Source organism: Myotis nattereri, assembly GCF_964212035.1.
Source record: "Myotis nattereri genome assembly, chromosome: 12".
NCBI classification, from domain to species: Eukaryota; Metazoa; Chordata; class Mammalia; order Chiroptera; family Vespertilionidae; genus Myotis; species Myotis nattereri.
In genome coordinates, this window is record NC_138087.1 from 74914988 (window position 1) to 74935981 (window position 20994).

The following is a 20994-nucleotide window of genomic DNA, read 5'->3' on the forward strand; positions in this document are numbered from 1 at the left end:
GGAGACCCATGCACCCTCCCCAAGGCCACCTGTATTCCCACCCACAGAGACCCTGAGCCCCACAGGGCACCCTGATGTTCATCGGACGGGGTGAGGGGCAAGCGACAGCTCTCCTCTGGATTGGAGTGGGTCCCGGAAACAACGGCCCAGCACCACCGGTGGGGTCCTGCGTACGAGGGTGCGTGGGGAGGAACCATGGGCTATACGTGGTGCTAGCCCCAGGCCCCGGCCTCCGTCCTCCAATCTGCCCCTATCCATACACACCTTGCAAGGAGCATCTCGATTCAAAAACAAACAAAACAGAAAACCTCTTGCCTACTGCCTGGCAGCCGTGCAGATAAATACCAGCCTGGGCGGGCCAGCTGTGGGCGGGGCTAGACTGCTGATTGTGCCGAACTTCTCCGGTGAGAGAGGGAGAGAAAGATGACTGTAGCAAAATTCTTTTCAGATAACACGTCAGCGCTCTCCCCAGCAGGAGTCAGAGGGGGTAGAGGGCTGAGGAGGAGGTCTCTCTGTCCTCACCATCTCCCAGTGTCCTCTAGTCCCTGTTCGATTTTGCAGACTGTTAGCCCCAGTTTACAAAACAGAGGGCTTCCCTCCTGGTCCCTTGGAGGGGGTTCTGGGGACCCCCCCTCTCCCCCAGTTGATGCCACTCAACCTCTTTCTGCTTCTGTTTCCAGGAGAGGGGAAGGGATGACCTCTGACCTAAGGGACATCCAGGCCCACCAGGGATTCCCAAACCTCCTCCCCGGACCTGTGCTCCAGGCTCCAGGACAGACAACTGGGAGCGGGGAGCAGGAGGAGGGGAAGAGGGTGGCTAGCAGCCACCGCCTGGGGGCACTTGAGTGTCAGGCAAGTGCCAGTGGCTAGCGGGGGCCACCCACCTTGGCCAGGTGCTGCCCACCCTCATTCATTTCCCAAACACAGGGCTTCAGAGAGCTCAGGGGGCATCGGCCTACAGGGTGGGGCTCCTGGGTCAGCATAATAAAATAAACCATCTGGAGGGCTGAGCGGGTGGCCGTGACCCCTCCCCCAGCCCCGGTCCAGGTCCTGGCCCCGCCTGGCCCAGGCTCAAGTCTGCTTGGCTTGCAGCATCTCGATGAGCAGGTTGTTGCGGGGCATCTCGTTGCCCAGGTGCTTGTGGTACAGGTACTCCTTGGCCTGCATGCTCAGTGCCCGCACCTCCACCAAGCACAGCAGCAGCTGCTGGAACTTGTCCCCGCAGTGCGGGTAGTGGCACAGGGTGTAATCCAGTAGGGCGGCATTGGCCTTCTCCTGAGCATCCTTCACCAGGCTGTGGTTGTTCAGGAACTTCACATCTGCAAAGGGAGGAGCCCATCAGCACCACCACCATCACATCAGCAGCCGTCACTGCGTCACCAGCCCCAACAGCCCTATGATCACCAAAGACCTAGGCTCTGCCACCGTCATCATCAACCAGACGAGCAGTTTCCCCGACACCACCACATCCCCATCTCCACCGTCACCGCCGTGGGTGATGAACTCTGCCACCATCATCCATCGCCAACAGTGACATCCCCAAACATGGCCACTGCTGCCATCATCAGCCAAACCTTGATCATCCCCATCACCGCCATCACCGCCATCACCACCATCACCACGGCTGAGCACCGCCGCCACCCACAGTCACCAGCACCGACATCCTGTGGTTATTACAAACACACCCTCAACCGCCCAACCACCAGCACCTGCCACCGTCAGGACTGCCGCTGTCATCTCAGTGGTCACGACGAACACCTCCGTCCTCACCAAGACCATCACCCACCTCACCGGCGTATCCCTGGCCTTATTATTTAACCTCTCAAGTTCCTCATCTGTGAAACGAGCAGTGACAATAACACCTATTTTACAAGACGGTCGGGAGGCTTCAGGGAGTTGATTCGTGGAAGGTGTTTAGGAAACAGTGTCTGACATGTAATACAGCCCAATCTGTCAGTTGGGCCAGCTATTATTATCCCAACTCTCAGCACAGCCATGATCATCACCGTTCCCATCCCCGAGGTCAAAACCATGCCGTCGCCATCATCCCCAGGGTGGTCACCACAGCATCGCCTCCTGGCCAGTCATCACTGGCCCCAGCACCAGGGGGGACCAGTGGGAGTGGGAGGGCCCCACCTCATAGCTGCGAGGCGTGTGCACTAGCGGCCCCATCCTAGAGGGTGACCGGGGCTCCTGGGGTCTACCCGCTGAGCATCCAGGGGTTCCAGTACCACCAGGAGATGCTCCCATGGGCCCCGGGCCGTGGATGCCCACTGTAGCGGTATTCATGGTGACGGGGAGGTGGCCTGTCGGTAGCAGTGATGGAGCAGATAACACAGAGAAAATGGATGAGTCTTTACAAGCAGCAGGCTGAGTGGAAAAAAACAGACCCGGTAGATCCAGGATGAGGTCTATAAGGCAAAGATCTCTACATAAATTAGAAGCGTGTGCACAAAGCAGGCAGGTTACGTAAGAACAGGGCCAAACAAGAGGCCCCGAGCTACACGGGAAGGAACGATGCCCATGGCAGGGAGCCGAGGGCGCTGGCTCTGCACCGGCCAGTGGTCCTTTGTGCATGGACAGAGGAGTGTGGTCAATGCACCCCTCACACCAAGGTCCAGTGAAAAGACCGGAAAAAAAATATGTCTTCGGAGTGAGATGGATGGGGCTCAAATCCCAGCCCCATCATTTAGGAGCAATGGCCTGCACCCTGCCCCCTCCCGGCCTGAAAGGCCTTCTTCCTCTGAAAGGGGCCGCACCCACCTTGCAGGAGCAAGAGTGTGGGTGCAGAGGCCTGCACGGGTACCCGGCCCCCAGGAAAACCAGGCGAGGGTCAGTTTCCTGTCGCCCGAGCCCTCATCACGGCTTGCGGGTGTCTTTCAGCTCCCAGGCAGCGTGTCCAGGTGGTGTCTTGCCTGGAGGCTGAGGGTCAGCAGGAGTCCACAGAACTGGTCCCTCACCCCCAAATCCTAGAGGGGACTTGCCTGGGACGTGGCATCAAGAGGCTTAGAAAATGGCTGTCTGTCTGTCCACATCCCCTCCACCCCCTCAGCCCCAGCCCTACCCCTTCGGATGGTGTATGCAGCCCTTGGCCCTCCTAATCCCTCTTAACACCCACTGCGCCAGGAGAGCTGGGGCTCCTGGCAACCCTGATCCCCAGCCGCCCCCAGTGTGCCCGCTGAGGCCTGTGTTGTCCAAAGTTGGATTTAGGGAAACACGAGCTGGGCCCAGGGCGTATGGCAGGACCTGGCCCCAATCCTCCACCCCCGCTCCCAGCGCCCTCACCTCCCTTTGGTAAGGAAGCCAGGGTCATCTTCCTCCTGGCCTCCCCGGGGTCGCCTCCAGTCCGTATGGCACCTCGTGCCACTTGGACAGAAGTTCCCCCTTGTCCACAGAAACAGCTGGGCGGGGGGCACACAAGCTGGATGCCAGCCCCTGCTCGCTCCCTGCCCGGGTGCCCTTGCAGTGAGCAACCGGCACGGCAGCCCTGCTCCTTAGCGTGGCCTGCTCTGGACGGATGCACTCAAAGGTCATGGGAAGCCCCCCCTTCCCCCTGCCCCCTACCTAGTTCCATCCCTACGGCAGCCTTTTTCCATCTTAATACTGTCCCCTCTCCTTCACAGCACCATCCCCCAGGCTGGGCCATTCTCCTGACATTGTCTTCTGACAATTCACAGTAGGGCTGGGGGTCCAGGGAAGGGTAGGGACCAGCTCAAGGCCACACAGCGGTAGAGGGCCCAGAGGAAGTAGCTGAGGGGGGCAGGAGGGGGAGACTGGCTGGGATGCTGCAGTAGAGGCAGGCGGGGGAGGGGGCAGGAGGAGCAGCCTGGCTTTTCCCGGATTTACTGTTCTCAGCCGCCCTGCACCAGGGACAGCAGGGCGGAGGGCAGGGCTGGTGCAGGACAGGCACGCCCCGGGGACAGCCCCTCCCAGCAGCGCCGAGGGTCCCGCGGCTCTTTGCTGGGCACCCACCAGACTCCTTGCTCCCAGCTCAGCTAATCCCCACAGACACTCAGGCAGGCAGGAAAGGGCACCCCCTGGTGTAGGGACAGTGGGGTGTGCCTGGGACACAGAGTAGATGCAGAGTCTGCATTCAGACCCACGTCTCACTGGCTCCAAAGCCCTAAGAGTGAGCAGGGATGGGCTCAAGCTGGGTCTTGGTTCCTGGAAGACTGGACGTGGCAACTTTACCTTTCATCCAATCCAGGAGTCCCATCACCTGGGCTCCCAGGGCTCCCCAGGGAGGCTACTCTAGGCTCCAGACTCAACTCTGTGGCCCTCATCTTGGAGGAGACCACGGTCCAGTCCCGCCCCTTCTCCCAGCCTCCCAGCACCCCCTCCTTGCCCCCCCACACCCCCCCACCCCCCGCGAACAGGACCCTGTGAAGACAGTGGGGTAACGGGTGCAACAGAGGTAACATCCTACAGAACACCACGCCCTTCACCCATCAGAGGAGGAGCAGGGCTCACACAAACCTGGAGGCGCCCCTTCATGTGTCAGGGGTTCAAATCCCACCTCCACATCCAGCGGGTGACCTTGGGCAAGTAAGGCCCTTCCCCTGTTGGAGCCTCGGCTTCCCGATGGTCTGCAAAATGGGGGTCGATCACCCTCCGCCTCCCAAGGCACCCACGAACAGGATCCAATCTGTGTGCCCCGCCCTGGCGCTGAGCTGCCGCAGCTTGGAGCGGGCACCTTCGAGGCAGCCTGCGTGGGTCCCCGAGCCTGCTCAGCTCCCGGCAATCCTGGTGGTGGCGGCGGGAGGGGCCGGGAGATGGCACCCCCGCCCCGCCTCGGAGAGCAGCCCGCTAGCTCTGCGGAGCTGGGGCCCCCAGGTTCTCAGCAAAGCCCCCTTTTCACGGTTTAATTGAATATTTGAATAATCCTTTCATTCCAGCGAGGCATAAAGAATGTTGTCCCAATAGTGGTGACTCAGGCAGGCGCCCCGCGCACAATGGCCCCTCGAGTGGGGCTGCTATTCAGGCTGCCTTTTGTTGGCGCGGAGCAGTGGGTAAATTGCAAACGCTTAAGGGAATGCTGCTGCCGCCGCCTCAATGGAAGTCAGGAAATCGAATGTTAGGTCAATCCATTAAGCTTCGATTAAGTCCTCTGGGGAACAAAGCCCGCCGGGCCATCTTCATAAACACCGTGATTGCCAGGAGAGAGGCACTAATTCTAATTAAACCTCCTTACCTGCCTCCTCGCCTGCCTGAGACGGCTATTTAGACACCAAATGGCACCCTTCTGCGGAGGCAGGCGAGAAGGGGGTGCTGAGCGGGCAGGAGGGTGGTGGGGGGGGGGGAGGGCAGGCATCACCCGGGTCCAGGCTGCGCAGCCCAGGAAGGGGGATGCCCACATGCCAGCTGGAGGTCTGGGCACCCAGCTCTGGTGGTCATGGAGGAGCCCCCTCTCACTTCCCAGACGCTGGGAAAATCTCCCCCCTCATCATGCCCAGATTTCTCCACGTGGCCCTCCCGCCCGCAGGGCTCGGCCCTTTCCCAGGCTGCGTGGGAAGCACCTTGCTAACTGCAGGCTTGGTCCTGTGACGCCAGCTGACGGTCCTTCCCTAGGGAAGGGTCAAGGCACTGGGCCCGGCATTCAAGGCCTTGCACACGGCTCACGTGGCCTCCTCTCTCCTGCCCTCCATGAGCTCCCGCAGGCCCAGGCCCTGGGGCCTCATCCCCCCGTAGCCCCACCCTCGCTAGGGCTTCCGGCCTCCAGGCCCGGTGCTCTCCTCCCGCCACCTCAGCCCCAAAGGCCAGGCCCTGTGCCAGACACACGGCGTGCAGTGAAGACGGAGACCGACTCGCTCATTCCCTCACTCCATCCATTCACGTGCTCATTTGCTCATTAACTTAATAATGATGGTCATGATGAAGGCAATACTGGCACACATTCCGAGGGAATTCTCTCATCCATCCTCGCAGCAAGTTAAGGATTATCAGGACGGGGCGAGAGAGGCTCAGAGAGGGCAGTGACTTCCTCAAGGGCACACAGCCCGAGAGAGTCCCGATTTAGAACCCAGGTGGTCCGTAGCTAGTTCCCATTGCTAATCACCACCGCATCCTGCCTGGCATGAGTGCACACATAGCACGCGCACGCACACACACACACACACACACGCACACACACACACACCCCTCCTCCGCCCCACCCCTCCAGCCTGGTCCCACAAGCACTGTGGACCCGTGGGCTCTCAGGCCTCAGCTGCCTCCTCCGGAAAACAGGATGAAGGTTAGCATGAAGGGGCGGGCACTCCGGGCTCTGAGCGTGGTGCCTCGTCTGGCCCCGGGGAGAGGGCTGGGCTCAGCTGTGCTGGCCTCTGGGTGGATCTCCTGCTGGAGACCAGGGCTCTGCTGGACCCGGCAGCCCCAGCGCCTGGGCTTTGGTGGGAAGGGGGCTGGGGCCACAGGGCGTGGGCCTCAGGCCCGGGCAGCCTGAAGCCAAGACATGGTCCCTGTCCTGCAGGGCGTGTCCAAGGACAGATGGAGGGACCGGGGTGGGTGGCCGGCAGCACCCCTTCCACCAACCCTCCCCAGGACCTTCCTGGTGGCCTCCTGATGGTGGTCAGGTCGCCTCACACACCACCCAGACTGCCACGGAGCCCACACGCCCAGGCTACGGCCCCCAGCACCCAAGCACCACCCAGCAGTCCAAAGCCTCCCCTCCCTCCCGCGTCACTCCCCAGTCACACTGTCTCCACAGGGACCCACAAGAACACGAGCCTGCAGAAGCCCACAGTCTGCGCTTGTGGGAAAACGAAGACGCCAACACAAAGGCACACACACCCCGCTCCTGGAGCCTCCACATCCCCAACCACAGCCGCCCACGGCTTCGGCCTGGGCCAGGCCCCGAGCCCGGCAGCTCTCAGCAAGGTTGGGAGGAGGGTACCACTGAGGGCAGAGGAAGGGGGGCTTCCCCCTGCTGGAGCCAGCCTGGCCTGCGCCCCTGCAGCTCCTCCGAGGGCCTCAGGTCACCCTCCTAGCCGGCTGCTCAAGATTCAAACCCCAGCCCCACCATGGCTGTCCCTACCAAACCCTGCAGCCTTGCAGATGAGCCCTCGGCTACCAGCCTGCTGAGTGAGAAGACCAGCCCAGGCACCCAGCCCCCCGGCCATGGACTGAGCACAGCCAACGCTCCACAATCCCCCCTCCAGCCCACCTCTTCCCCAGTGCCCCCACTCTTGGGTATACACACCCTTGCCAGGCTGTGCCTATGAAGCCATCTGCCACAAAGACTAAGTCTCAAATCCTGCCTCCTCCCCTGGTGAGGAGGCATTCATGCCCCTGTTCCAACCTCCCATCCACCGACGCCTCTGAGAAAGGTTTATCCCCCCAGCCAACTCCTACGCATCCTCTGAGACCCTGCTCAGATGTCCCTCTTCCAGGAAGCCTACCAGGCAGAGTCCTTGTTCCCCACCCTGGGTCCCCCATGTCTCTGTCCAGTCCTGATGACTGGCTGAAGGCCTTGCCTGGACGGGGAGCCACCTGAGAGTAAGGAAAATCTCTATGTTCGCAGCATTGCTGGGCACAGGGAGGACCGTGGATGGAGATGGCTTGCTGCGAGAGGGAGGACGGAAGGAGGCCATCCTGCTGAGAGCCGAGAGGATGGTGGAGACTGGAGCAGCACAGGCTGGGCGGGTAGGGAAGGCAACGGAGGCAACCCCAGAGCCTTGGGGCGCGGGGCACACGGGTGGCAGGGTTCGCCCTCTCCCCCTTCCCTGCATTTTCCCCTCCTTAGCGTTTACCACAATCTTTCAGGCTATCATTTCACTAAGCATCCACCAATTTGTATATTTGAGCCGACATCTCCTGCTCATTGCCTCTCCCCCCAAGAGAAGGTCAGCTCCTTGCAGAGAGGGATTTGGGTCTTTTTTGTTCATTGCATATCCTTGGTGCTTGCACAGGGCAGTTGCTCAGCAAAAGTTTGTAGAATGAATGAATGGATGAATGGGCAAAGGTGTTTGGGCCCCAAAGAGCTCAGAGTCAGAATTTGGAGGCACACCCCCCCTCCCCCCCTGAAGGACAGGAAACTGGGAAAAACAGGGACCCCAGGAGGAGACCAGGGAACAGAAGCTCCAGGCACCGCACCGTGTTCCCTGGAGGTGGCAGGGGCACTGTCTCCGCCGTTCAGCTGGGAATTCACCGAATTCTCAGAAGGGGTCCGCATTTCATACAGGGCCAGTCCTAGACATCATCTTGGCCCGCTCTACTTTCAAAGAGAGAAACTGAGGCCCGAGAGACAGCAACCCCCATTGTCAGAGCAGGTCCCCTCACGGAGGGAGGGTCTTTGCCCCCTTGAGCCCCCAGCACACAGCCCCCTCAGGGCCAGCCCAGCCACCTCCCCAAACCCTTGCCACTCACCGAGGCTGAAGAGGATGAGGAACTTGAGGCAGACGAACTCCTGGCGGTCGAGCTGCAGCGCGTGCAGCTGCAGGACGAGCTCCTGCGCCCGCAGCACCAGGCTGTGCAGCAGGGAGCCGGCCTGGGCGGCCACCGTGCTCAGCTCCACCTGGGCGGGCAGACCTGGGGTCAGGGCGGCGGGCACGGGCAGGAGCTCTCATCAGGGACTGGGGAGGGCGTGGTGGGAGGCCTCCGGTGGAGGCTGGGGGTCCGTGTGCCCAGCCATGGAGCTGTGCCAGGCGGGGGCAGCCTCTCCACAGGCCCCAGGAGCCCTCCCAGCTCCAACACCCAGGGCCTGAGCTTCCCGGCCCTCCTCACACGCCCGCCCGGCGAGCTCAGGGCCCTGTAGCAGCAGAGTTGACACCGGGCAGGTGTGTGCAGAGGGAGACTGAAGGGCCCTTCACACACAAAGGCCTGCTGCCAGGCCCGGGGGTGCGCGCTGCTTTTGTGTTTTGTGCTGTGTCTGCAAGCGAATGCCACGCTGTGCGGGGCGTGGGGGCAGGTCTGCCTGGACACACGTGGGTGGGGCCACACGGCTGCCTGGGTCCCATCTGCCCACCCTCGGCTGGGGAAGGGGCCTCAGCCCACGTCCTCACATACTCACAGGGTCATCCACTCACTTCATGAAGTGAACACACACACACACACACACACACCCCGGTATGGTCACATCAGGGCAACACAGACAGACATGCCCATGTCTGTGCTCCTGCTGACATGGTGACAGGCAGATCTTGATACCCACACATTTATGTGCGTGGAGATATTTGCACAATAAAATACAGGACAGTCCCATGGCCTCTGAGACTTCCACCTGCGTGCTGGGACGGCCGACACACTCACACTCACACCTCAGACTCTTCATTTGCATTCACAGGTGGCCTCAAAGCCACGCCCGTGGGACCAGCATTCCCCTGGCCTGACACCCAGGGTGAGCACTGAGGATGGGGACAGAAGGACCAGGGCCTGGGGTGGAGGCAGGGGCGGGAGAGGGCCCGTCTCCCCCCCCCCCCCCCAGGAGCATCTGGGAAGCCTGCTCCTCCTTCCCTCTGCCCCTGCGAGGTGCTCCGCCCTCCGCCAGGCTGGGCCCTTCTTCCTCCCTCCATCCTCCTCCTCTCACCAGCTGGCCATCCTCCTCCTGGAATGGTGCCCGCCAGGTGCCCGGCATCTGAGCAGTGGACGCTGCCTCACTTCCTCACCTCCCATCTTGCCCCCTCCTGTGCCCCTCACACCTGGCTGTGTCCTTCCCCACTAGAATCTGTCCCCTTGCTCCCCCTCCATCTCAGGAGTGTCTATACCCCGGGCTCCCATCCTAGTGCCAATTCCCTGCTCTAGGGGGGCCCAAATCTGACTACGGCTCTTTGGGGCCCAGACCCCTCTGCTCATCCATTCATTCAGTCACTCACTCACTCACTCACTCACTCAGGGATTTAGGGCCTGCAAAGTCTTGTCCAATCTAGCCCCTAGCAACCTCTCCAGCCGTATCTCTTACCTTGTGCCCCACCCGCAGGGTCCCCCAAACCCACAGTCCAGCATACCAGTGGCTCCTGGGGGCTCAGGAGTTCCCAATGTCCCTCTCAGCCTTTCCCCATGCTCTCCCCTCTGCCTGTGTGGAGGTGAGGATATCCCCCAATACCTTTTACTAACTGGTACCACCATCACTTGGTACCACCAAGACCTGGAACCACCATCACCTCCTCCTAGAGTCTCCCCAACCCTCCCAACACCCCAGAGCTGCTTCCCCCAGAGCAGGGCTCCCAGAGGCTGCCTCCCCTCAAGGCCACGGCCAGGGCCGGTCAGAGGGAGGTCGGACTGGTGGGTGTCCCATGAACTTGGGGAAATGGGCTGATATTCAGGGTGCCCAGGGCCAGCCCTGGAGAGGCCTGGGACCTCGTGTGGGCCCGGAATCCTGGGAGTGCCCAGTGGGCTGGGGCAGGGCACAGCGTCGGTCACCTCCTGCCCGATGACCAGCAGGATGCTGTCCTCCTTGCCGTGCTGGATCTGGCGGTAGATGTGGTCGAACACCAGCAGCTCGCTCCAGCAGTTCTGCAGCAGCGTCATCTGGTCGGCCACCTGCAAGGAGGCGGCGCACGGGTCTGCATCCAGCACGGCCTGGCTGGGGACCTTCCTCTCACCCTCCGCCTCCAACTCTCAGTGCTGGGGCTCCACTGGGTATGTGACCTGGGCAAGCTGCTCAACTTCTCTGTGCCCAGCCTGCCCGCCTGTCCACTTCCTCAAAGTGCGGCAGGGCTCTAGCAAAAGAATAGGAGGGCCGGCTGCAGGCCCCGGCTCTGCCTCTTACAAGTTGTATGACCTTCAGCGAGTTCTGTAACCTTTCTGGGCCTCAGTGGTCTCCTCTGTAAAATGGGCAGCGTATTAGGAAGCGGCCTGGCACACAGCACTCGATCCATGCTGGTGCGCTTAGCCACCGGAGTGCTTTGAGAAGGGCTCATTCAAATGCAAGGGAAGAGCAATATTAATTTGAACTTGTGCCCCTCTGGCCTGGGGTCACATCTCTAGCAGCTCCAATCACTCATGAAGAGGAAACAGAGGGATTTCCCTGGGCCTCCAGCAGAGCCCCCGGGCCCAGGACAAGAAAGGAAGGCCATCGGCCCGCCGCAGGAGTGATGGCTGAGGTCTGACCGCTGAGCAGGAACAGCACAGACTGTAAACGCTCAGGTGCGGTCGGGCGCTCGGTGCAAGGGCGGGGACTGCCCTGGGCAAGCGCCCCTGTGCTCTGGGGAGTCACGCATTCAACATGGCCAGAGTGGGCACTCCCAGCGGGGGGAGGGCGGTACTCAGAGCCACGTGAGGAGAAAGCCAGGAGGGATGCCCTGATGTAAACCTCCTGGAGAGGGTGAGGGACCCTCCTGGGATCACGGGCCAGGGCCATAGCTGCTGCTCTTAGTGCACTACGCCCCACAGTGACAAATCCTGAGCCCTTCTGGTTGTTCAGAGCCGGCACTGGGGCTGTAGGTCACCCTAGGATAGGGATGGTGAACCTTTTGAGCTCGGTGTGCCAGCATTTTGAAAAACCCTAACTTAACTCTGGTGCCTGTCACATGTAGAAATTTTTTGATCTTTTCAACCATCGTAAAACAAAGATTTATATTTTTGATATTTATTTTATATATTTAAATGCCATTTAACAAAGAAAAATCAACCAAAAAATGAGGTTGCGTGTCACCTCTGACACGCGTGTCATAGGTTCGCCATCACTGGCCTAGGAAGACACAGCACAGACCCCGGTCCCTCTCAGCCTCTGCAGCTCACCAGCCAGCCACCATCGACCAGCAGATACCTCTGGGCACCTTCCTGGGTGCCGCCCTAGAGCGAACACAAACCATGATAGCTGACAGCCGCTGGACTGCAGCTCTATAACCCCGAGGTTGGTGTAACTGTTGTCCCATCTATGGAGAGAGGTATGAGCCCACAGATGTCCACAGAGGGTCACACAGCTCTGTCTGGTTGCAGATGGTGCTCCTAGCCACCCAGCATGGATTAAGACCTGCCCTTGCCACCCAGGGTTTCATGCAGGCTCTTTGCCTCCCCCAGGAAGCCCTCACCAATCCTTCCTCCTTGCTCGGTGCCCTCACCGTCCTCTGGATGTGGCACCTGCCACATCTGATGGCATTATTCTTGCCTCTGTTTCCCCGGTACCTGTGGGACCTGGGAAGGCAGGACTGGGCCCTCAGAGGAGGTGTCAGTGAGCAGTTGATGGACAAGCATGTGCTCCCCAAGACAGCCACAGAGGAGCCACCCCAACCCGGAGGGCAGAGGCCAGGGGATGCCTGGCCTGAGCTTTCTCTTCTGTGGGGTAGAAGCCCCTCCTTCTCTCTGTTCCCCTCCTCTCCTGGGGGCAGTCCTGGGCAACACGAAGTGGGCAAAGAGCAAAGTGAGCAGCAGGACACACAGCCAGGCCTCCCTGCCCGCCCTTCCCCAGCGCACATGGCTGAGGACACGGCTGAGGACAGGAGGGGGTCAGTCTCTGTCCTGCACTGAGTCCCCAGCCTCCCAGCCTCCCTGCCTCATCCCATCTTCATGTCAAGAACCCAAACCTCTCTCTCCTCTCGGGACCAAGTTCTTCCTAGAGCCCCATTATAGTCAGAACAGGAACCCAGCCAGGGGTCCCCCAGCTCAGCCACAGCGCAAGGGGGAAGCACGAAACCCCCTTGTCTCGCCTCCTCTGTCCTCTGCAGGGGCCAGGCCCAGAGACCTGGCAGGAGGCCTCCCCACCCACCCAGGGAGGAGGCAAGGCTTGGCGGGCGCCTACGACCAGGCCCCGACCCCGGCTCAGCCCTGGCAACATTCGGCCCCTATTCCAGAGAAGGACACGGAGGCTCGCCTCGGGCAACATGGGGAGCTGGGCTCTGCCCAGATGCCCCCGAACTGGGCTCATCTTGGGAGGGGGAGGGGGCCGGGAACTGCCTGAGGCCCAGGTAGTTGGGACCAGCCCAGGAGTCACACTGGCCCAACCTGGGTGACCCCGTTGGAGGCAGAGGAGAAGGGAGGACATGCAGGGCTGGGATCTGCCCCCACCCATGGGGCCCTCGGGAGCAGACACCCTTGTGCCTGGTTAGGAGGAACAGGGGGTGGGAAGAGGGAAGAGCGAGAGATAAGGGGGAGAATTAGGAGATAAGCGGGCTGAGCCCCGGGCAGAAAGCAGAAGGGGTCACCGTGACCGCGGGCCAAGCCCTGCAGCAGGCTCTGTACCCAGACCTCAGGCCCCGGGGTGGGGGTGGCCCTGCCCAGGGGGTGATAGGAGCTGCAGGGGCGCAGGCGGGCAGCACGGTGGCTAAGCTTTGGTGCCCAGTGCCCTTTGTATGACTTCCCCCTGGGCCACCCGTCCGTCTCTGCGCCGAGTTCCTAGCCTCTTTGGGTCAGAGAAAACGAGCTCTGGGGGCCACGGCAGTGCCCTCAGCCGAGCAGTCTTTCCTGCCGGCCTCTTCACGCGCGCCTCCCGTCCACGGACAGATGGACACACAAAGACAGCAACCTCCCCACACAGATGAACACACACTCTCTTCTTTTCCTATTAAAATAAAAACACCAGAGGCGCAGCCGCCAGCCCCTCTCCATGGGAAGCAGGTGGCTAAGAGGCTCACTTAACCAAAGAGGGCTGGTTCCACCTTCCACAAGTTTCTCCCGGAGCAAAAGGCTCCTCCTCTGCCCCAGTCCGCCCTGCCGCCCGGGGAACAAGGCGTTTGCCGCCCAGGCCCTGGGGTCCCCCGTCAGCCTGGCCTGTCGCCCGGCCCACCACCACCCGTCCCTCCTGCTGTCGGCCACAAATCTTCCTGGAGCCTTGACACTTGCAGCCTGCCTCGGAGACGGGGTATTTATGGGTGCAGAGCTGACCTCCCTCCCAGCAGGCCCCCCTCCGGAGCCCCCTGGGGTCCGGCTGGTCTGGCGGCCGAAGGCCAGCGGGCTCTGTAATTCTCCAGCGGCTGACATGCCACGGGCTGGCCACGGCGCTCTCCGGCCCAGTGGCCGGCGGGCCCGCCGTTTGTCAGTCCAGGACTGACAGAGTTACTGCCGCTTAGATGAAGCCATATATCTGAGCAGTGAAACCTGTTGCCAGTCGGGGGCCTCGGAGCTGGGTGTCGGGGTGAAGTGATGTCGAGATGGGTCATTAGGCACTCCTGGCCCTCGCCTCCCCTCGCTGATTCCTATCTTGCATCCCCCCCCCCCAGCCTGTCCTTCCTGGGAGCTGTCCAGACAGGCTGGCCGGCTGGGCTTGCGCACTGCCCCCGACTGAGCAGCAGGTACAGGTGGGTTTCCGCTACCTGGCCAGGGCCAGGGGGGCCCCATCGCCTCCCAGAACTCCAGTGCCCAGGGAGCATGGTCTCCAGGTGTCTCCCCACGCTTCCTAAACCAGGCCGTATGCCACCTGCACGCACACAGTGAATCACGGAGCAGCAAAGAAGCCGGTCAGGAGGGGAACGCTGCTCCCGGTGCTAAATGCTCTACCCTCCTCGCTCACTAAATCCTTACAACAGCCCTACAGAGTGGAATCTGTTTCAACTCTCCCCATTTTACAGATAAGGAAGTGGAGCTCTGGAGGAGTAAAGTGGCTTGCCCAAAGCCCCACGCCTGGAAAGTGGCAGAGCGGGGACTTGAACACAGGTCTCTCTGATTCTGGCTGTTGCTATTCACTTCAGTGCCACTGTCAGACCTAACAGGCCGTGATGTGTGAGATGGAAAAATGGAGGCAGAGGGACATCCAAGCTGAGAGACAGGATGGAGGAGGAGAACCCCAAAGGGGCATCTGGAGCCCCAACATCTGAGCCCCCAGCACCGCTGACAGCACAGCAAAGACCCAGGCCTTCGCTAAACATCGGGACGTCATTAGCTTCACAGAGAGCCGAGTGGCCCCGGGGAAGAGGGTGTGGGGCTCCAGCCAGCCTGGCCCATCACCCACTGGTCCAAGCTCTGCTTCTGGCCCTGCCAACCTCTCCAGCCCCGCCTCACGGCCCCCCTGGAGCTCCCTGACACAGGATGCCTTCCTGTGTGCTCCCACTGGGCCTTAGCCTATGTGCTCCCACTTGCTGAAATGCCTGCACCTTCTCAGGTGTGTTCTGGAAAAGCACGGACCAAAGAAACCTTCCCTAACTTCTTTAGGGCGTTCCACTCTCGCGCTGGGCTCCCCGGGCCCTTTTCCATTGCTCTCAGGGCCCCGGGCACCCTGTGTGGGCCTCATCTGCAGGCACGTCTGTCTCCTCCTCTAGTTTGGCAGCCTCCTGGGTCCAAGGTGCCCAGCATCCAGCTCAAGGGCTGCCCGGCTCCCAGAGCTAGGGAGCCCCCTTTGCTGTCTGCTGAAATGTATCCTGCCTGGAGCGTGGGGATGCACGGTCGGCCAAAAGGGAGGACAGGTCACTCAGCAACCCTCCCACTTCTCTGTCTCCCCTCCTGTGGGAGGTGGCCCAGTGGGAAACGAGTTCTTTGTGGCTCCTGAGGGGCCCTCTAAGGGCCGGGCTGGTACGTATTTGCAAGGCTCCCTTACAGAGGGTGGGGACCATGGTTCAGATTCCTGGGCTCAATTCAGAGACTCTGGGAAGGGGAAGCAGGAAGGTTTGGACCACAGAGAAGCCAGAAGCAGGAAAAAACACTCAGCAAAGCTGGGACAAAAGCCCTTCCCATCCTGCGTGAAAAACCCCGAGAGGCTAGGAAGGCGGCCAGAGGAAGTGCCCTGCCCCTGGATCCAGGGTTCTGGAAGGCCGGGCATGCTCTGCTCCTCCTCCCTTCTGCACAAGGGGCTCATGGGAGGTCTGGCCACCAACCCAAGGGTCCTGGGTCCTCATCCCCACCAGGGCCTCCAGCCACGAGTAGCAGGCAGGTGGGGCTGTTCAAGGCCCTGTCTCCTGTCCCATCTATGAGGGCAGCCCAGACGGGAGGCAGGGGTGAAAAGACCCACTCACCCATGACACCTGGCATGTCCCCAGGCCTCAGCCAAGATAGGCCCTTGGCTATCGAATCACCGCCGGTTCTTGACTCCCAGAGTAACCCAGGCCTCCGGCCCCATGATGCCTCAAGGGCTCCGTGCCTATCCTCACCTAATCTGCCCCCCATGCCCAGCCCGGCTGGCAGCACCCCCGGCCCATCCGGCCACCTGCCCCTGGAGGAAGCCCAGGCCTGAGTGGCGTCAGCACTGGGTGCTGCTCAAGGCTGCCGTGGCCCCAGCAGGGAGGGCGACGGGTCCTGCTGTTTACACCCAGCCCCGGAACAGCTAGGAGGGCCGGCCCAGGCAAGGCAAACACCAATAGGCCTGGGCTAACGAGGGCCTGTGCCCAGCCAGGGTGTCGGGCCTTGGCTGGATTTGGGGTGCCTCTGAGGTTGGCAGCACACGCTGATCATAGGGAGTCAGGGTGCTAGAGGGACAGCTGCCAGGCCGTGGACCCTTCAAACCACCAGGCAAGGTGACTGGCAAGTTCTTCCTCGTCTGGCTTCAGTTTCCCCTGCCGCTTTAGCTGCAGGTACCTCAGCCCAGGGGTGTGGAGGGCTGAGCAGTGGAGGAAGCCAGCCTCCTCTGGATTGTGCAGGCCCTGCAATCTCCACCTGCCCTCTCACTCACCCCCCCCCCCACACACACACACCAACACGCAGATACACATACACATGGGACCGACCACTGTGCACGAGAGAGGCAGGGACAATAAGCCCCTTCACCTTGGCTGGGAATCAGGCCCATGAGCATTCCAGACTCCGAGACACTAAGACCCCCACCTATGGCATCTGAGGCTGGCGGGGCTTGGTGGCTTCTCCAAAGGGAGAGACAGGGTGGGGTGGACCCTCTCCCTGACGTTGGGCTGGGGCAGCCTGAGACCGTCTCCCAGGACTCCGCTAGCCCTTTGGGAGCCTAGGGTCTCAGAGGAAGGGAGATCAGGGCCTGCAGAGACCCAGACTAGGAGAGAAAAAGACAGGGAGACAAGAAGGGCTGGAGAGACACAGAGAAGCAGAGAGACAGCACACCCAGGAGAGGGAGAGAGAGGGAGAAGGGAAGAAGGAGAGAGGCAGAGATAAAAGAAGCAAAGGCTGGGAAAGATAGAGGCTCAAAAAATAGAGGAGAGGGAGGGAGGAGAGGAGTGGGGAGGCAAGGAAGGCTGCAAAGGACCAGAAATGCTCCTCATGCCTCCTGCTGCCAGACAGGGCCTTCGCCAGTGGGCAGGACGGCCCCCTCCCAGGGGTGACCGAGATACTGAGGCTTGGGCAGCCAAGAGGACACCCCAGAGCCAGCTGCCGGGCAGGTGGGATGAGGGACTCACCTCCAGCTCCTTGAAGACCATGCACCTGCGTGCCCAGTCGACGATGGAGATGAAGGTCTGGTCAGCCATCCTGCACAGCAGGCTGAAGGGCGCAGGCTGTTCGGAGCGGCCTTTGGTCGGTTCCTGCAGGCAGCCCAGGATGCGCGCCCGCACCTGGTCCTCATCTGGCTCCAGCTGCAGCAGCTGCAGGATGAGCTCAGGCACGCCAGGCCCTCCGGAGAAGGGCTCTGGGTAGCCATAGGGCGGCCCGGGCTGTGGCGGGCTGGCGTAGGGCTCTGGGTACTCGGACTTGATGGCACGGCCAGGGAAGGTAGGATACAGGTAGCCGGCCAAGGGCCCGTGGGTACCAGGCACGGCCATGGGCAGTGCTGGGGCCCCAAAGTCGCCCAGTGGCCCAGCAGGTGGCCCAGAGGCCAGACCCTTGGGATCCGGCGCATGCAGGCCAGGGGGTAGCAAGTAGTCCGGTGGGGGTGGGGGGGGTGGGGGCACCCCCGCTGGAGGGCCTGTCTCCATCTTGAAGCCATTGGCTCGAATCTGTGCCTTCTTCTGCTGCTTCAGGGCCCGGTCCCGCTTGTACATGGGCCCAAATTTGTTCCGGCCACCACGCATGCGGTCAGCACGGACAGCTGTGGGCAGAGGTGGGGGTCAGGCTCACCCTGCAGACCACCCACTCCAGCTCTGTCTGTGTCACTCCCAGCTCAGGACCCTGTGATGGCTCCCTCGGGCCCTGTTCCCCTTTCTAGGTGGTCCCTCACGAGACCCCGTGTTCTTTCCACTCCACCATATTCATCTCTCTGCTCCTCAGCCTGGCACTTCTCCCACCCTCCCTTTGATAGTCCTTTTGCCTCAAACCCTTTCTTTCTCGCCTGCCTGATGAACACCCAGCCCTCAGGTCACCACCTCCAGGAAGCATTCCTGGATTCCTAGCCCCGGATGTCCTGCCCCTTGCCCACTCTCATCCTGCTGAGTGGCATCCAGCCATGGGGCCCAGGCTGAGAGCTCCTGGGGGCTTTGCAAGGGGTCAGGTCCCCAGCACAGGGACGGGCAGGGAGACAGTGACGGGAAGTAGGGACTGGACATCTTTGCTCGCAGCTGACTCCAGTATCCAGCTGCTCACTGACTGACTAGTTAACTCTGACAAACCCCTGTTGCAAAATGACTCATGTTCGCTTTCAAATTTGAAGCTCAGCCCTGACTGGTTTGGCTCAGTGGATAGAGCGTCGGCCTGAGGACTGAAGGGTCCCAGGTTCGATTCCGGTCAAGGGCATGTACCTGGGTTGCAGGCACATCTCCAGCAGGGGGTGTGCAGGAGGCAGCTGATTGATGTTTCTAACTCTCTATCCCTCTCCCTTCCTCTCTGTGAAAAACCAATAAAATATATTTTTAAAAAAAATTTGAAACTCAGTTTAGGGTTGTCCAGGCTCTGTGCTGGGGGAAGGGACCTCCCTTGCTGACAAGGTGTCCCTCTGCCTGGCCCAGAATATGTCACCAGCCAGACCTAAAGGTCGCATCTCTGAAGCTCCAGTGAGGCCCAGCCCCTGCTCCGACAGGGACCCCACCCTGGGCTCTGGGAAGAGGGAGGGAGCAGGAGGGGGAGGAGGAGGGAGAGGCGGACTTGGGGGCCTGCCCAGCCCACCGTGCTGCCAGGGGTGGGCAGCCCTGCTCTGAAACCTCAGGCCCCACCAGGGGTTTCTGCTGCTCACAGCAACCAGCTCTCCTGGCCACTCAGGACCTGGATCTGGGGACATGGGCTTTGGGGACAGAACAGGAGTTTCTCAACCTTCCTAATGCCGCGACCCTTTAATACAGTTCCTCACGTTGTGGTGACCCCCAACCATAAAATTATTTTTGTTGCTACTTCATAACTGTAATTTTGCCACTGTTAGGAATCATCACGTAAATATCTGATATGCAGGATGTATTTTCAGGGGTCGAGACCCACAGGTTGAGAACCACCGCGTGAAAGACAGTGGTCTGCAGCTCTGAGTCACCAGGGCCCTTCTTCATTGTTTAAAAACTCTAGCCAACAGCCAAAACCGGTTTGGCTCAGTGGATAGAGCGTTGGCCTGCGGACTGAAAGGTCCCAGGTTCGATTCCGGTCAAGGGCATGTACCTGGGTTGCGGGCATATCCCCAGTAGGAGATGTGCAGGAGGCAGCTGATCGATGTTTCTAACTCTCTATCTCTCTCCCTTCCTCTCTGTAAAAAATCAATAAAATATATTTAAAAAAAACAACAACAACAAAAAAAAAACTCTAGCCAACAGCTGCCTGCTGGGCGAACAGCTCAGCTGGAGCCCTCAGGGTAGAAGCCTGTCCACCCTCAAAGAGCCTGAGTCCTTCCTGCTGAAACGTCTCTCCTCCCCTCTGAACTGAGAGCTGGGGGTGGGGAGATAGGAGGGGCCTGGGACCTCTGGGGGCAATGGCGCCCCACTCCCCAGCCCTCTCCAGGTCTGGCTAAAAACATGGGGAGGGGGGCGGATCTCACCCGCTGAGAGAATGAACTGAGTGAATTGTTGGACAGGCAGGCTGTATGAATGAGGGCTAAACAGCAATGACAGACAGATAATGACCAAGAATGATGATAATAACAGCAAACCTGTTGAGCATTGCCCATTTACCAGGCAGGGTACTAGGAGCTATTCATACAATTCCCTCACATCCATCCAATGAGTCAGGTACTACTATGAAGCCCATTTTGCAGACGGGGAACTTGCCTAATGTCTGTGACAGGCTTGGGACTTGACCTCCAGCAAAGGAGAGGCTGGAGGCGGGTGTCAGAGCAGGAATTGCAGAACCTTTCGCAGAGGGAGGAGCTCTGCGGGGCTCTGCCCTGTGCTGCTGGGCCCTTTGGGGACCCGCGGTTCACATGCAGGTATTTTTTAACGCAACTCTGGCTGGTCCTGCACACAGCCCTCCCCGGCCAGAGCGAGGCCAGTTCTTACCCCTTCCCAAGAGATCGGCTCTAGTGTCCCCCAGGCCCCGGAAACTTTAGGAGGGCCGGGGGCTCCCTCCCTCACCCCTCCCATCCACCCGCACCGCTCCCGCTCGGTGCTGGAGGTCTCGGGTCTGAGGCCGCGGCGCGGGCGAGCGCACCTTCCAGACGCATCCCCACCGTCAGGCACTTCTGGAAGCGGCAGAAGGGACAGCGCTTGCGCTGCGTCTTGTCGATCTTGCAGCTCTGGCTCTCGGTGCACGTGTAGTGCTTGTTGTTCTGCACCGTGCGCTTGAAGAAACCCTGGGGGAGAGCGGCGTCAGCGCGGGCCCCTCTCCTCCTCCCGTCCCCGGGGAGCTCTGCCCCTCGCCGTCCCCATCGCCCCCACCTCCTGCGCGGGACAGCCCGCGCGCCCATCCCCAGGCCGCTCACCTTGCAGCTCTCGCATGTGAGCAGCCCGTAGTGATAGCCCGACACCTTGTCCCCGCACACGGGGCACAGCTCGTCCAGGTCCTCGTCGTACGAATAGTCCATGCCCGCGGCGTCCGCCTGCGGAGGGAGGAGGGGGTCACGCGGGCGGGACGGCGACTGGCAGCGCGCGGACCTGCTCCCCACGGCGCCCACCTCGGTCCGGCCCGTGGCCCCAGGACAGCGCCCTGGGCAAGAGCGCCTGAGACAGGCCGCCCATGGGTGCGCCCTGCGCCGCCCGCGCCGGCCTGTCCCGCAGGGCCCCGCGCCGCCCGCGCTCCCGGTCCTTCCCCGGGGCTCCTCCAGCGCTGCCCCTGCCGGGCCCCAGCCCGGACCCCCGGATTCGATGTGCTTCGATTGGATTCGTTCTTCCGGGAACAAAACCCCGATTCTAAGAAAACGAGTTGGGCTGGGCCAGGAGGGAGACGCCAATG

At 61.2% G+C, this 20994-nt stretch overlaps 1 protein-coding gene across 1 annotated transcript; it reads right to left on the reverse strand.

Moving 5' to 3' along the window:
- Nucleotides 1-1071: 1071 nt before the first annotated feature.
- NR5A1 (nuclear receptor subfamily 5 group A member 1) lies at nucleotides 1072-20635 on the reverse strand (the record flags this gene model as incomplete). Its single annotated transcript, XM_081103718.1, has 6 exons — nucleotides 20525-20635; nucleotides 20254-20395; nucleotides 17160-17785; nucleotides 10354-10473; nucleotides 8362-8509; nucleotides 1072-1319 (listed from the first exon to the last, which is right to left on the reverse strand). Exons 1-6 carry the CDS (start codon nucleotides 20624-20626, stop codon nucleotides 1072-1074), a joined length of 1386 nt encoding a protein of 461 aa, XP_080959844.1. The 5' UTR covers nucleotides 20627-20635.
- Nucleotides 20636-20994: the final 359 nt, after the last annotated feature.